The sequence below is a fragment of the Mauremys reevesii genome, linkage group 11 (assembly GCF_016161935.1).
Source record: "Mauremys reevesii isolate NIE-2019 linkage group 11, ASM1616193v1, whole genome shotgun sequence".
Taxonomy (NCBI): Eukaryota; Metazoa; Chordata; order Testudines; family Geoemydidae; genus Mauremys; species Mauremys reevesii.
Window position 1 is genome coordinate 58,325,413 of NC_052633.1, and position 17,422 is coordinate 58,342,834.

At 40.8% G+C, this 17,422-nt stretch overlaps 1 protein-coding gene across 3 annotated transcripts in view; it reads right to left on the bottom strand.

Annotated features, from left to right (window-relative positions):
* THSD7B (thrombospondin type 1 domain containing 7B) overlaps positions 1–17,422 on the bottom strand; it is a 733,398-nt gene that overhangs the window by 21,047 nt on the left and 694,929 nt on the right. For all 3 annotated transcript variants that reach the window (XM_039494616.1, XM_039494617.1, XM_039494618.1), the window contains 3 exons: positions 11,729–11,870; positions 10,216–10,331; positions 9,081–9,198 (listed from right to left, as the gene is read on the bottom strand). In XM_039494616.1, coding sequence (XP_039350550.1) covers positions 9,081–9,198; positions 10,216–10,331; positions 11,729–11,870 — 376 coding nt within the window. The remainder of the gene's footprint in view (positions 1–9,080; positions 9,199–10,215; positions 10,332–11,728; positions 11,871–17,422) is intronic.

The following is a 17,422-nucleotide window of genomic DNA, read 5'->3' on the forward strand; positions in this document are numbered from 1 at the left end:
CATGCCCCCATTTCAGAAAAGGTTGCTTTTAGTGTCTTCTTTTTCAGGCCAGCTCTATCACGCCAGGCCTTGGTTAGTTTTCTGACCCAGTAAAAAATAGTCCTTTTTCAGCGTTATGAAAGGTTTGAGGCAAAACCATAAAGGGTTTATCTCTTATTCATTTTCTTACCAAAGATAATTGTATTTGCTGGAGTTTCCCCTCAATAAGAGTCTTTCCAATACCTTCAGTAGGCTTTGGGTCAGGACCTTAGAGCACTATCCATTATCTACAGTATTATAAATCTGTGTACAGCAGTTCTGCAGTAAGTAGGAGGACTTCCAGCATATAAAACAAAGTTAGCCTATAGCACTAAATAGCATCCATAACAGAAACTGCTGAAAGCTATAGCTGTAACAGGCAAATATAATTTATTTCCATGCCTCACTAGGCTCGGCCAGGGCAGGAAAGAGAGATACACTCTGTTGATCATCAGTTATAAGAATCAGTATGTTCCCCTTTTGCTGCTATACACCACAGCCACACTCGAAGTGACATACATGCCACATATATAAAAAAGATTTGGTGCTATTCATTTAACCTGAACAGAATCCAATAGGGCACTCCTACACTCCATTAAAATATATCACAGAAGAATAATTTACTATAAGAGATGGGCAGAATAAAAGTGTTAGTGATGTTGCTGAGTTAAGTGACATTAAACCATACATGCATCAACAGTAAACTTTGATCTCATCAACAGTATTTCTGTTTTTTCCCTTTTACAGTAACTTATGTTTCCTGAGCAGGCACTTCACTAACTGAGAAAAGTCAGAGAAACAGATTCTTGTTTTGAATCTCAAATACTAAATAGGAGTAAGAGAGCAGCTGTAGCAGCAGTATATGCAGTTTATCTGCCATTGATTATTTTTGAGGAGTATGCAACTTATTATTTGGCAAATGAGACTCAGGACAATGATAACAATAGTTTCCTTTGTTTATTGTTATCCTTTGCTGTTTTAAGTCTAATTTATGGCTCAGCACTGTTCCCACTGAAGTCAATGCAAAACTTCCATTATTTTCAAAGGAACAAGATCAGATCCTTACCCTGTAAGATCCTCAGAATAGGGACCTGTCATTTTATTTGTCCAAAAAATGCAATGAACAATTATGAAACTGTATAATGATCATTCTTATAATACAAGATAAAGTAACTAAAATTGAGAAGCCTCAAATTATGCTGTTGGAGGCATATACAGGCAGAATTAGATAAGCACAGTTGACCTTCAGCAATATGCCAAGTTACTTAAGACAGGATGGTCTTAGTTTTTAATCAAGAGCTCAGACTGAATTTCATTTCGATAAACCTTTGCCCTCCCAGATTCTAACTTCCCCCTGCATCACGAATACGCAAGGTGGGGAGGGAGGAAGAAGGAAACCACTTGTGCCAACAAAGAGCACGTTTCTGTAACCTCAGTCCTTTGAAGATGTGCTTCAGTTCTCAGAGGGCAAAACAGGCTGATGTTTACCTGCCCCAATTTTCTGTAACTAGGACCAAGGACAGGAAAGAGAATGGCTGCAGGGGAGGCTGTACTCCACAGGGGCCTCCTCTAGAGGAATCTTGTGCAGGACTGGGACTTAAAAATACAATATAATAATTCTACCCTGGATCTTTGCAAGCCTCCTCCTGGTATCCATGGGAGAGCTGCTGTAGATCAAGGAGAGTAGACAGCCCAAGTTTTCAGACCCAGCCCAGACAACATATTTATCAGTGTAATTTGGCCTACTCTGCAGAATGAGTTCAAGACTACTGCTGTAAACTGAACACTTAAACCAATCCATGCAGCATTCCTACTTTTAGGATCAGATTTAGCAGTTGCACAGAGCCCTGTTATAAAATTGAAGGATAAGCCCTTTATATGATCCTAAATCCCTGATGGATGCAAATGTAATCACAGCTATCATGGGTTCTCGCTGGGGACTGCATCCAGGATCTCCAGTTCTAAAACCATGAACCTCTACAGCTTGAGCTAAAGTGGTAAAAAAAATGGTTACTTATTGTGCAGTAATTGTTGTCCTTCGAGATGTGTTGTGCACATGTATGTTCCACTGTAGGTGTGTGCATGTCCAGAGTCATAATGAGTAGAGAAAAGTATACTCAGATGACCAGGTTGCCACCTTGCATATATCAGCGATTGGGACTTTACTCAGGAACGCTGATGTAGTGAACTGAGCCCTGGTGGAATAAGCAGTTACTCTTGATGGAGGAGACTTTAGCAAGGTCATAACAGAGTTGATATAGTCAGAGACCCAGTGTGAGATTTGCTGAGATGACACTGATTGACCCTTAATTCTTGCTGCATAGCTTACAAAGAGCCATGTTGTAGTCCCGAAGGATCTACTACAGTCCAAGAAAAGCCACAGCTAAATGAACGTCCAAAGTATGAAGAGTCTCCTCTGCCTTAGATGAATGGGGTTTCAGGAAAGACAAGTGAAGATTAATTGTTTGATTTAGGTGGAAAGCTAACACTACCTTGGGCATAAACATAGGATGTGGCCTAAGGGCCACATCGTCCTTATTAAAAAAAACAGTAAGAGAAGGGTCAGCTAAAGCAGCTTCAAGCACTGAAATCCTCCTACCAGAAGTGCTTTCCACCAAAAACACAGTCTGCATTGTCAATAAAGATAATGAAGTTGTGGCCATAGGCTCAAATGAAGTTCCTATCAGTTTGAAGAGAACTAGATTCAAATCCCATACAGGTACCAGATCAGACACAGGAGGGTAAACATTGACCAGGCCCTTTAAAAACTCAAGAAACAGGAGGATGAGAAAATATGGAAAAACGGTCTACTGGCAGATGTAATGCGGAAACAGAAGTGAACCAATACTGCCTGGACCATGCTGGTGCAATGAGGATTAGTGATGCTTTGTTTTGTTTCAGCTTCCTGAGGACCCTTGGAATGAAAAGAACTGGAAAGAATAAAGTAAAAGATGACTGACCCAAGGAAGTAGAAAAGCACCTGTGATGGAACCCAGGCTGCAACCTGCCCTCGAGCAAATCTCATATATTTGCTGTTGAGGTTTGTTGCAAACATATCTATTGTTGGGTATCCCTAGTGGTGGAAAACCTGGAGGAGAACATCCAGACTAATTGACTATTTGTATGGGTCTATGAAAACCCTGCCGAGGGAATCTGCTAGAGTGTTCCTCACTTCTGGAAGACGGATAGCTTCAGGGACACTTTGAGACAAATACACAGATGCTACAGGAGGCTAGCCTTCTGGCACAATTTAGATGACTCCCTGCTTGTTCAGATAAAACATAGCAGTTGTATTGTCTGTGAGAACTTGAATCACTTGATTCTTGATGGTGGGCATAAATATTTTGCAGGGCTGACATACGGCCCTAAACTCCAGCATGGTTATATGGGGGAAAATTTCATGAGGCGGCCAAACATCTTGAGCCTGAAGTTGACTGAGATGAACCCCCAGCCTTTTGTAGATGCATCTCTAGCCAGAGTCATTGATGGTTCTGGGGACAGAAACAGAACTCCTTTGCATACATTTATCAATCTAGAGACTGAAGCACCCATGCAGGTACGCAAATCCACATGTTCAGAGGATGCCTACAACGTTGATATACTGAATGAAGCCAAGCTTGCAGACAGCAGAGGTGAAGTCTGGCATGTGGTGTTACATACATGCACAAAGCTATGTGTCTGAGAAGCTGAATGCAGGATCATATGATAATCGTTGGATAGCTTTCTGAAAGGAAGGTTATAGATTGGAACTGTTCCTGTGGAAGATAAGCCATGGCTGTTCCAGTGTAGAGATCTGCTCCTATAAAAATTATGCCCTGAGTTTATTGTATCTGTGATTTGTCCAATTTTATTTTCAGGCCAAGAAGGGAGAACATCAACCTGATTACTAGGACACTGTTCTGGACATGATTTCTTAATACTGCTTGAACCAGCCAATTGTGCACGTAAGGATATATTTGAATCCCAAACAACTGCTGTTATGCACTTGGTGAAAACTCTTGGTGCTCAAGACAAGCCAAAAGAAAGCACAGTGTACTATTAGTGGTTGATGTTTATCAGAAATTGATGGTACTTCCTGTGGGAGGGAGGTATTGCCATGTGGAAGTGACCTGAACTTGATTTTAGTGATGAATTTGTTCAGCTTTCTTACATCTAGGATGGGGTGGAAGCCACCAGATTTCTTTGGGACCAGGAAGTACCGGTAATAAAATCCTTTCCTTCTGTGTTGGTAAGGAACTTCCTCTATTTCTCCCAAGTCTAGAAGAGACCATAGCTCTTGAAGTAACAAGAGCTTCTTGTAAGAATGGTCCAGAAAAGGGATGGGGAAGGTGGGTTGGGAAAAGGAAGGGAGATGAACTGGATTACATATCCCTCCTTTACTGTGCTAAGTATGTATTTGTCCAGCCTGATGTTCTGCAAAGCACAGTAAAAAAGAGACAGGCATAATCAAAAGGGAGGAGATATCGTCAGTGTGCCATCCTCAATCGTAGAGTCAAAATGACTTTGAGGTAGTAATTGTCTTGTGGGAAGGGCCCGCCTCAGTGGAAGATGCCTGGTGACATTGAGAAGTTCTTGATCTTCTCTTAGGTTCTCTGATGAAACAATGGTCTCAGGTAGAGGTGTGATTTAAATAGTTTTCTTTTAGTAGCAGGAATATAGCTCTCAAGAAGTGAAGCATTGCATGAGAGTCCTTCACATGTCATCTGTCCTGGCAGAGAACACTTAGAGCCCTCAAAGGGCAAATCATGAATTGTATTCTGCAGCATTTTTTGGAATGCCGGAAGCCTGGAGACAGGATGAACACCTCATGGAGACAGCAGCGGTGACAGAATGTGAGTCAGTGTCAGTGGCATGTATTGCTGCCTGAAGAGACATATAAGGGTAAGATGACCCTCAGAAACTAAAGCTATAAACTGTTCCCTATATTCTTCAGCAACTTATCAGCAAACTTTGAGATGGCTGAATAATTAAGAAAATAAAATTTAGGTAAGAGATTGGTGATCCTCATTTGTAGTATGGCAGTGGAATAAGCTTTACAACCTAGGGGTGGCCTTAGATTGAGACTGGCAAGATTGCTCATTAGTCACTGTGACCGCCAGGGAACAAGGAAGTGGGTGGGTAAAGAAATAACCAATGTCTTTTCGAGGGATTTGGTAACATCTATCCACCTGCTTCACCATAAGGGGTATAGAGGCTGCAGTCTACTGTAAAATCATACTGGATCTAGAAGTGCTTTATTGATAGGAAGGGCAATGCTTCCTGGAACAGTAGTCTGTAAAATGTCCAGGAAAGCATGTGGGTTCTCTTGCACAATTTCTGCTTGGACTCCTAGAGAAGTAGTCACCCTTCTCATAAGGTCTTGAAAAAAGACTTAAAGGTCTCTGGGAGAGGAGATGTTGACTACAGGCTAACTGCTTCCTCTGGTGAAGATGAAGATATTTGAGAAGTAACGTTAAGTGACTCCTCCAATAATTCTCCCTCCTTCACAGGATCCAGTACAGGAGACTGAGGAACGTTAGCAGGATTCTGAGCAGATGAGTCCTGCACTATACAAGGAGGAGATTTCCTTCTAGACAGTGTGTGAGATGGTGGCCTAGAGTCTCTCACAGGGCAGCCCATAGAGGAAATGGCATAGACAGAGCCATCCACAGTGGAGGACACCATGTTGGAGCTTTCCTGTAAGGAACCCAATGCTCTTTAAGTCATCCATTCAGAAGACCTGTAAGGGGATCTGAAACACCTGGATGGAGAAATAGTTTCCTCCCTTTAAGAGTCGGAAGAGAAAACAGAAATGTCCTCAGAATAGGGAGAAGCAATTGCCATCAGGGTTCTAGGAGGTCCAGGCATTGGCGAGAGACGATATTCAAAAACACATATCTGTTGTGGTGGTCGGAAGTTGATGGTACTGGTGGTACCAGTGAAACCTCAGACTGTGACAATGGTGCCAGGTGCATCATTGGTGCCAGCAGTGCAGAGACAATCTCCAAATGCACTGTCAGTGTCAGACACGTCAATGGTGCATGCATGAGAGAATGCGTCGAAAGTGCTGAATGTATTGTCAGTGCTGACAGCGCTGGTATGATCACCGAGTATGTTGATGATTCAGGGTGTGTCAGTATAGTCTCAGGGTGTCAGTGCTGCTGGGTACATAGATGGAGGAAGCAGTAGAGTCAGCTGTATCAAGGGGAGAATTAGGTAAGAAAAAACAAAGTAGTTCTCCTGTGGATAAGAAGGCCTGTGGAGTTGGAGGCACCTGAGGTGAGTGTACTGAGCTGATGGTGCTGGCACTGCTGATGCAGACTGAATTGGCTGAAGAGAGGAGGGAGGTCCCAGCGCTGGTAAAGGCACCATTCTCAACAGCCCCAAGAGAGCCAGAGTCCATGGTGCGTCCGCAGATGGAATGGGTGAGTGCTTAGGTTTGTGGGGCTTCGAACGAGTACCAGAGAACTTACAAGATTTACTCAGAGACTAAGTCTTAGATTCTCTGCCAGAGTAAGGGTGTCTAGAACACTTTGAGTCTGATGGATAAGATAAAGCATGACGTTTTTCACCCAGCTTGTGCTTCGAGTGAGAAGCAGCTGGAGGGGCACTTCAGGCTGAATCAGAGTTCTCTGTATCTCAGTCAGGGCCTGGTTCAGATGCAGGTCACATTGCCTCCATCATGAGGTGAATCTTCAGGCAATTGTCCCTCTGCTTTTTAGTCCTAGTGGGGAAGGAGGTACAAATGGAGCATTTTTCCCTCACATGTCCCTCACTTAAAGAGTTTAAACAATTGATGTGCTGTCTGTGATATGAAAACAGTCCTGCGCATAGCACATTGTTTAAACACCAGGGATTTTTTCATAATAAATCTCTTGGGAAAACTACTGAACTACAGCTCCCTAAGTAAACTATTAAACATCAACTAAGTATGTACAGAAATGCTCTCTAACCTGGCTCACCAAAGCAAAGCTACAGGGAGCTCAAATCATCATCTCAGGTAGTGAGGGGAACTGAGAAGGAGGCGGTGGACAGGTCCCATTTATGCCCTCATTTGAGATCATGAGGAGAACAGGGACATGTCCACTGGCTAGTGGTACTGCTGGCAAAAATCTCCAACAGGTGCACAGGGTGAACACACACCTGCAGAGGAATGTACGTATGCACAGCCACTTGAAAGAGAACTTCTCTATCTGGTAGCTGTAGTAAACTTGTATCTTGCATTAAAATGGGACTCATAGCATATACTAAACTCAGTTATACAAACTTGACAATATGGCTCACCTAACCTTACTGAGATTGGAATGTACAATATCTTACACATAAGATATACTGGGTATATATACATATTGGGTCAGATCAATGGTCTAGTTTCCAGTCTTTTGACAATGGACAGTGACAGATGTTTCAGAGGAAATGAACAGAACAGGGCAATTTATCAAGCAATCATCCCCTCTCATCCAGTTCCAGCTTCTGGCAGACAGATGTTTAGGGGCACCCAGAGCATGGGATTGCATTCCTGACCATCTTGGCTAACAGCCATAGCTGGACCAGTCTGCCATGAATGTATCTAATTCTTTTTTGAACCCAGTTATACTTTTGGCCTTCACAACATCCTCTGGCAACAAGTTCCACAGGATGACTATGTGTTGTGTGAAGTACTTCCTTATGTTTGTTTTAAACTGGCTGCCTATTAATTTCATTGGGTGATCTCTGGTTCTTGCATTAGGTGAAGAGGTAAATAACACTTCTCTATTAGCTTTTTCCTCAACATTCATGATTTTGTAGCCCTCCTTAGTCACTTATTTTCCAAGCTGAAAAGTCCTAGCCTTTTAATCTCTTCTCATATAGTAGCTGTTCCATACCTCTAATCATTTTTGTTGCCTCTCTTTAGTTGATCTAATAATATGAGAATTAAAAGTCTCAAAGGTTTTTTTTTTAAATACAGCTTGGAATTAATATTCTTAGCATGTTGGCTGTTAAATAATATATCTGAAATGCTCATTTATGTTACAGGAGTACTATTTTACTGAACTGATGGAAACTCAATAGACAAAGAACACAATTAATGCAAATATTAATCTCTTTGATCATTTCTGTTACATGCTTTGATCTCTGCAATCCATCTAAAAAGACCCCTCCACTGGAGCGATCAATCTGTTTTCTCTTTGCCCTCAAATAAATTTGATTCAGATAAACACTATGGACAATTAGAAATTGATGCTCACCAGAAGCTTGGAAAATTATGTTGCAGATCTATTTTAAATAAAACCTACAGTACTTCTCTTCAACTGACCTCTCCAAGGATTTGAAAAACTATGCAAGACTAGATAAGGCCCTAATCCTGTAAATTGTTCTATGGGGGTGGAGACCTATTCCTGAAGTAACTGGGGCGCTACACAAATACAGGGACCTGTGCTCACATACCAAGCTACAGAAATGGGGTCTAAGGAAGTACTATTTACGTTTTTTTTTTAATTCTTAAGGTGATATTTAATTATTTTAATCATCATAAGGTTAGCTGTGCTGAAATTTTGAATCCTGAAATATACAATAAAGCACAAGAGAAGAACTAAATTAAAAAGAGATCCTGAAAACTCTCACCAGCTTTCCTTTTGCACTACATAAATTCTACGATATATATAAATACACTATATAAAAGAGTTGATTTTCAACTATGACTGAATGTTCAGATTTTGGAATTAATTAGTTAAATGATCCTTTGTATACAAGTCTGTTTTCTAAATTGTATTTTTCATGGTTGGGTAATTCAAAACCAGTCTGATGGATTTTTACGAAATGTAACAAAACAAAGAAAAGTCCTTACGTCTATTAAAAACCCTAAAAAAATGTCAGCAGATCATTTTCTAATGATTTACAAGATGTTTAAGTGATTATCACACTTCTAAAATCTGCACAGAAATGTATGTTGCTCTTTATTATTATGTATATGACTGGTTTTACATGCTCTACGGATTGCATAAACATCTGCAGGATTTGGGATATATCTGTGTTCTTTACCCCATGTCAACATTCCAAGGGATGCAGATAAAATGTGACAATAGTCTTAGAAACAAATTTACCTCCAATGCCGCAAGTGTTTGAACATTCTGACCAGGCTGACCATTTGGAAAGCTGACAGTTCACAGCACATTCCACAAGGCAATGAATGCTCAGTTTTTCAGGTTTTTCCAAGTTTAACTGTGTATGAAAAAAACAAACCTAAAATGTCACTTTGCTATTGCTGGTCATAAAATTAGAAACCTGAAAATTCATAGTGACTAAAGTGATACTCTCAAGGTCACCATTTACAGGGAGATTTTTCAGCTGTAATAATAGCTTACGTTTTTATGACATTTTACATCTCAAAGGCTCCCCAGACCCTTGCAAACTTTGGGCCCCATTCTGCAAATCATTATTCACATGACTTCGAAAGAACATAATCCTTTACTTATTGACTTCATTGGGACTGCTTGTGTATAGGGTCTATAGAACTGAGTTCTATACACATACATACATTACTCCATCATTGAAATCCTCCTTTAGGGTAGAAAGAAGAAACTAGATGACTAATCAGTGCACATTATTATTCTGGTACTCTTCTTATATTTTGGTTCCTGAAAACTTCTGACCCTAGCAGGGCCGGCTCCAGACCCCAGCGCGCCAAGCGCGGGCTTGGGGCAGCATTTTGCCGGCAGGGCGGCAGGCGGCTCCGGTGGACCTTCCGCAGTCATGCCTGCGGGAGGTCCACCGGAGCCGCAGGACCAGCGGACCTCCCGCAGGCATGACTGCAGAGGGTGTGCTGGTCCCGCGGCTCCGGTGGACCTCCCGCAGGCATGACTGAGGAGGGTCCGCTGGTCCCGCGGCTCGGGTGGACCTCCCGCAGACGTGCCTGCGGATGCTTCACCGGAGCCGCAGGACCAGCGGACCCTCCGCAGGCACATCTGCAAGAGGTCCCCCGGAGCCGCAAGACCGGTGACCGGCAACGTGCCCCCTGCGGCATGCCGCCCTGCTTGGGGTGGCCAAATTCCTAGAGCCGCCCCTGGACCCTAGCTAAATCGAATATTGATCATAGCAACTTATCTGTGCCATCTAAATGGTAACTGCAAAGCTCCAGCTGGCAGCTTGGGGTACAGTGTCAGAGTACCGTAATTTCCAAAATAACTGAGGTGTATGTTAGACTTTAAGCCATTTCTGTATTGTATTTATAAACTTCACCTGCTCACAGTAGTTCACATTCACTGATTTTCCATCACTGCGCATACAGCTCAAAAGGCGTCTCCGAATCCCTTGTCCACAGGTTGCATTTTCACTTAGCTGACATGTACTCCAATCTAAAGATACGTCATTGCATTTAGTACAGCAAGCCATCATTGACCTTCATTTTTAACTTGAATTACAAAGTGAGTTAGTTCTCTTCATTTAACTGTGGGACTTTAGAATGCGAGTTCATATCACTCTAAGAACAAAGCGGATAAAAGGAAGTTATTCTTAAAGAGAAAAAGCAAGTCTGAATTGGGAAATTCACTATCATATCTCCAATGTCTCTTAAAAAAAAGCAACACATCAGAATATGTCAAAAACTGTTTAATGCTGATACAATGTATCGTTTGAAAACAGTTGGCACATGCAGAAGGCCACATTTTTTGTCTGAAGTAAAATTTCAATTTAATAAAATAGCTATAAAAGTTTCTGAAGTGCTACTGTATTTTAATCTCTGGTGTCTCAAAGCAAAGCTCATCATCAAATGCAGCTTTGTCTAATAAAATATTTTCATTCTAGAAAAAACCTCTTGATTTTTTTTAGCTGTTTTCAACTGTGTGTTAAGCACCTATAGTCAGTTTTGATTGTCACTGCATCCTTCCAAAATGTTGTTAAAAAGGAAGTCAAACAAAAGTGAGCTTTTTAAAAAATAATGGTGACAGAAAAAATAATGTGCTGTGCCCTACACCATGTGAATCATGAACAATGCGAAGTGTGGTTCTGCTCTGAAAAGTGACCCTCCGAAACAAGTTTCATGTTTGTCACTCAGTGGCTTCCTGTTCAAATGCATTTGGATTATCTGTAGAAATGTCACTTTTTCTAACTGCTAACCCTACAAATTTAGTCAAGGATCTGAAAGTAAAGACGGGTTCTGTCCTCATGTATAGGCAGTAGCTGAATTCGCTATAAAGAGGAAAACATTTGTCTGCAATTTTTTCCCCCCAAGACAGCTATAATCAGTTGTAATTAAGATTCTGAACAACAAATTTTACTCTCAAGTACACCTGTATAACCTATATTGTCTTTAAAGTATACTCTTGGTGTCATCTGGATATGACTGACTTCATAATACTGACAATACACAAAAAAGAATAGACTATTTCATTCTTGCTAATTTATGATGTTTTTGCAGTGATAATACAAGTAATACAATCTTATATTATCCAAACATGCACAGATTTATACATGTGCTTAGCTGTAATGAATTCAATGGAACTACTAACACATTTAAAGTTAAGCACCTGAAGGATTGGGATGTTATTCATTGCAGTAAAGAGACAACTAAATACAAACAAAGAGCAGGTCTGCTAAGTAATAAGGTGTTTTTATACATAATTATTTTTAAAAGTAGAACTGTACTTTAATATTATGCTTTAAATTGTCATGTCACATTCTTAACTTTGTAGCAAAGAGTGTATTGAGAAATATGATACCCTGCATTTTTCTTGTGAATTAGAGTTCTGCTTACCTGTTAGATTGTACTGATACTGAAAGCAATTTTGATTGAGAACACAAGGTTGCATCTGTGAATCTTTAGGACAAGTCTTGGTATTTAAAGGCGATCTTAACACATGTCGAGTCCGTGTTTGCATAATATTGGGGTCACATACCTAGATAAAACATTAAATAGCACAAAATATCTTAGTAATTATTATAGATATGTACCAGCTGTAGCTGTTACATATATTTTGCTATTCTGGCATCAGATCTTATTTTATGTTACTTTTACCTTTGTGTTGTTTAAGCCACTTTAAATGTGTTCAGTTATGGACCTGTTTTGAAGGCAGGATCAATAATTAACAAATCCTTAATCCAGTCCTCCTAAGTCTTGGCATCTACTGTGCTCCTCTGTGAGATTATTGAAATATATATATAAAACTTTTCCAAATATAAATTCCATCTCTACATATGAATCCAATCAGGATAATGGGTTAAGGCAGATGGCCAAGAAATAATTTTAGAAGTTTTCTGCTTCAGCCCCATGAGACCCCCAAGCAGAATTCTGTCTCAATAAACATAAAGAAAATGAGTTACTACAAGAATTTTTGTTTCCCTAGTTGTTATAGCTGAGCTAAAACGTGCCTCGCATCTGAAAGAGATGGAAGAGGTGTCTATCTGGGACACAAGACTTCACTGAGTGACACTTACATCAGATGATTAATGCTTAAGCACTCCTTTCTCATGACTCTCAAAAAATCATTAACCATCTGCCAGTCATGTTATTTGTAACTTAAAGACCACCACTTAAATAGATAGCATCATCTGATAGGAATCTTTAATACCAGGACTGTATGAAACATTATCAAGGAATATAGGATGACTGTTACATTGTGAAGATTTAAAGCATATATTTTAGAAAGCAACAGAAGAAATTACAGCAGAGCATTCATTTATTGTATATTACTTTCTGCACATACTGTGTTTGACACTGTAGACAATATAGGGCTACATTTTCAAAAGCATGTGCTATATTATGTAGGTATCTGTGTGCCCATGCAAACTTAAATACAAATGAACAAATCCTCACCTGTGCATACAAAACAGTCCTGCCATCTGCAAATTTCAGTTTCCCTGTACACGTCAGGTGCACCCAGAATTGTGTGTGCAATTTAGCATCCATGTTTTTGAAAAAAAATGCTCTCCTAATTCTTTCAGCCTTGAAAGGTATGTGGAGGTTACCATGTAGCTGTATGCAGCCATGCATGCTGATTATGTTGCAGATAGATCAAGTCAAGAGAGAACTTGGTCTGTTATGTGGGGCCCCTCTCATTTCCTTTATCTCCTTTTCCAATGAACAACATTCCTGTTTTACCAAAGCATGCTGGAAAGACCTAAGAGAGCATGCTCCCACACATAAAAATACCCTGCTGCACTCCTCTGCTCTCTCCTCACCTCACTTGGGGCATCAGCCCCTACTCCTACATGGCTCCAAGAGAAGGATGGGGATGTACAGCCTGTGCTAAAGTATATGTGTGTCATGCTTTTGTAGGGGGAGTGGTCAATACTCATTTTGTCAATGTCCCAGGGGAAACAAAGTTGCAAGGCATCATGTCCTGATTTCCAGAGAAGGTGGAGGGCCTCTTTATGTCCCATCCATTTGATCACTGGAGTGAAATGCTCCCTCGCTCCCCATCGCATGATCTAACGTCATTTGCAAGAGCTTTGGATAGATGGGATCTCTTTTCTCTCTGACTTTAGCTCCATATTGGAGCTGACAGCCAGAGAGATGCTTTCTTTTGCCTGTGCATCTATTAACTTTTCTTTAGTGGCCAACTGAATGTCAATCAGGTGGGGAAAAGTCTGAACCCTCTTAGGACAACAGTGTAAATAATTGAGCATACTTAGTGCCTCCCCCAATATCAGCCAAATTATCACAGACTCCGCCACCCCTGTACAGCTGCTTGGGCTCTTGTGTGCTGCTACCAAGAGGAAACAATCTTAGTGATCTAATTTCAATGACTGTGAGGTTTGCGAAGGCTAATTAGGGATGCAAAGAGTTAGAGTTGTAAGCGTCCTCTCCTACAATACATACTCATGAGAATAGTTACTCTAAAGCCAATGGGATTATTTAAACGAGTAAGAATTATGCACAGGAAGAATGACTGCAGGATTGGGCCATAAAATAGATCCTATGAAAAGAAGCGTTGCCACTGTCAATTAGAGCAGGACTGGACACACAGTAAAAGGGGAACCAATAAAGCATGCTACTAAATGTTGGGATACCACTGAAAGCACTAAACATCAAGGCCCCAAAACACAAACACCTCAAAATTTGTAAGAGAAAACAAACACTAACAAGATTTGGCAATATACAAATGTAAGACTTTGGACTCTGAGTAATAAAAATCCCCAGACAAACCTATGTTTGCAAAAGCTAAAGAAATGCTGAAGGATTATAGCTTGCTTGGCCCCAATAATCATAGAGCGCTCTGCAACCCTCCACCCTACCCCCAACAGACTAAGAGGTAACATATACTGACTTATAACACACATATAACATGAAGGATTGCTAAACGGTAAAGTTAAGAGCTTGGTTAGTTATATTTTAATGATTTATAATTATGGACAGGGAATGAATATAGATAAGGTAACACTAAGGCCAAGGTTTTTCTGACGTGTGGTTTTGCCACTTCTTTGACATCGAATCATTGGCTGGTCTACTTAAAATTAGGTTACTGCTGACAGAACAACAGTATCAGCTTGTGCCAGAAGTTTTGAGGTGAAAACACACAGACCTGTAACAACAAGAAACCTTTTACTGGGAAAACTCATGACATAAAACCTACATAAACAACAACAAAACTGCAGAAATTATGTAAACCAAAGTTTTGCATACGTAATGTACGGGTTACATGAAACTCGAAGGGGTCATGTGCTAAAAGCCAATTGGATAAAGATTAAGTAGTCTGAAATGTGGAAATGTATAAAAATCCAAGTAAACAAGGCCCAAATTGGAGAACGCTGGACCAGAAACTGAAAGGATCATGACATAGATCAGAAGAGGCAACGATCAACATGGAAGTTGGAAGGACTTCCCGCTGCCCCAGAATGTGGTAACTTGGGCTCCTAGAACATGGTAACATGGGGGGAGGGATAGCTCAGTGGTTTGAGCATTGGCCTGCTAAACCCAGGATTGTGAGTTCAATCCTTGAGGAGGCCACTTAGGGATCTGGGGCAAAAATTGGTCCTGCTAGTGAAGGCAGGGGGCTGGACTCAATGACCTTTCAAGGTCCCTTCCAGTTCTAGGAGATTGGTATATTTCCAATTATTACCAATTCCATCTGGTCTGTTATTATTGTGAGATAGAAACGTGTGTTCAGACATTATAAGTGACAATCATTCTGTTTGAAACTGATTAAGCCTAAATTGGGTGGACTTATGACTCAGTTTCCTCACTTTAACCACCAACATAAATACTTGCCGAAAACCTGTATTAAATGTATACAGTGGAAGCAGTTGAAAAATTGTTCATGAGTATACTTACCATATATACTCATTCATAAGCTGAATTTTTTTAGTAAAAAAGGGAAGCATCAGAGAAGGGGTTCAGCTTATGAACAGATATAGAGAGGGGGAGAGGTGGGACACAGCCCCCTCCCTCCCACGCAACAGAGGGGGCAAGGAGAGGCAGCACAGCCAATAGAGCCAGAAGGGAAGAGGCTGGGCCAGAGTCTTTCCACTTCTGGCCACGCTGCTCTGCCCCCAGCCTCCAAAGCAGCTGCAGCTCTGGGGCTGGCAGGCTGCAGCCATGCCATTTGGCCTGCTGGAGCAGCTCTGGCCAGGCCAGAGACATCCTCTCCTGGCCCACCCCAGCTAAGGTGGGAGGGGATGGGATGGAGAGAGAGTGTCGGGGTCCCAGGCTACGGGTGGGGTCATGTGGGGGGTGGTCACAGGGGTTACTCCTCTGACCCACAGCTTCTCGCCCCCCCCTCCTCCCCAGATTTCCCCACCAGTTGCTGTCCCAGCCTGTTGGGGTAAGCTGCTGGCGGGATGGGACACTTTGTTTACTTAGGTTTAATCTGTGCCTGCGGACACTCAAGGTAAACAAACTGTCTCGTCCCACTAGTGGCTTATCCTGATGGCCCGGGAGCCAAAGTTTGCCGACCCCTGAATTATAGAGTCGGCTTATGAATGGGTCATAAAAATTTGCCATTTTTACTTATCCAGCTTGGGGGTGTCAGCTTATAAACGAACCGGCTTAGGATCGAGTATATACGGTAATTCACGACAATATGTTGTTAGTCCTATAGACTACTCAAAAGAAGGACAATAAAGATACCAAGGAAACTCTGGACAGCAAGATGTAAGAAACCTTCTATTTTCACAAATGCTTGGGAATTTCAAATACCATTCTTCAATAAATCATACTGAGATCTATTTTCAAATTTAAAAACTTTTTATAGAGATATCAGGTTAAAAACCACAGCCTTATTGCTTTGCACCTGCCAGTGAATACTGAACTGAATGTGGGAGAAAACGTGAGTAATGCCCTTATTATGAATATTAAAAAGCAATGTCATTGCATTGCAGCACAAATTCTCACCCCAGTTAGACTGCTGTAAATCTAAAACATCTTCCCTGACATCAGTGGAGCTCCTCCCAATTTATACCAGTCAAAGTGAGAGCAGAATCTGTCCCTATCTTGGAAAGCAGCCAGTGATCGCTCAGCTGAATGCACTTGCCCAGTGTTAAGGGAATACTGTTATGTTCTTATATTTATTTATCACCTTGTCAAATAGTTTTACATGGTAATCTTATTGAAATGTACATTGTTATTCAGGAAACAGTCATCTACTCATCTAAAATAAGCAATTGTTCTTAATTATCTGAAAACTAATCCCGTGATAAGTGTCTACCAATAGTTTATTACCTTTCTTGCAATTAATTTGGCTGTTTGTCCTCACAGGAAAGAATAACCTAAATGATTTGCCAATAAGACTCAAAGAAGGTATCTCAGTAGACACTCCTAGTTAGTGTTCTCCTGCATAACTTTACTATACAAAAATCAATGAATGTGCTCAAAGAAGTAGATATGTGCCGGCTCTGAAATACCTGCTTCTGTTTCCTTCAACAGGATAATATGCAGGCAGAAAATATGTACTCTTCGCAGGGATATAGCATCATCCAGTTGTGCACCATTATAGGAGATTAACATAACTCAGCACAGCACATTGTTATATGTTGTCAAATTGGAACACAAATTTATTGGAAAGTAGGGCTATTTTCCCACTCAAGTATCTTCCTAGCCACAGCAGGTAGCAGCACAACCATGATTCAAACAGGTCAGAGTACATCTTGCATTTACTGATATCCAAATAAATAAGTAGTTTGCTGCACCTCTGATAGCCTTCATTTTGATCAGTTGTGCTGATGAGCCATGATGTTTGGAAACAACAATATAAACAACAAACTAAATGCTTCCACTGTCTCTGAAAAATAAAAGATCTTAAAGGGAAAACGTTCAACTGATCAGGTTGAGTCTATGGGAAACATGCAAAAATGTAATCTATGCCAACTGTAACTAATATTCGGTAGCATTATTTGTTAAATTTCCCTTTACGTAAGTTGAAAAGTCAGTGTAGTGCTAGAATTGATTTTCTGGCCTTACTCTTTCATGTTAACTATTTAAAAAATTGAAGCAAATATTTTTGGACTGAGTAAG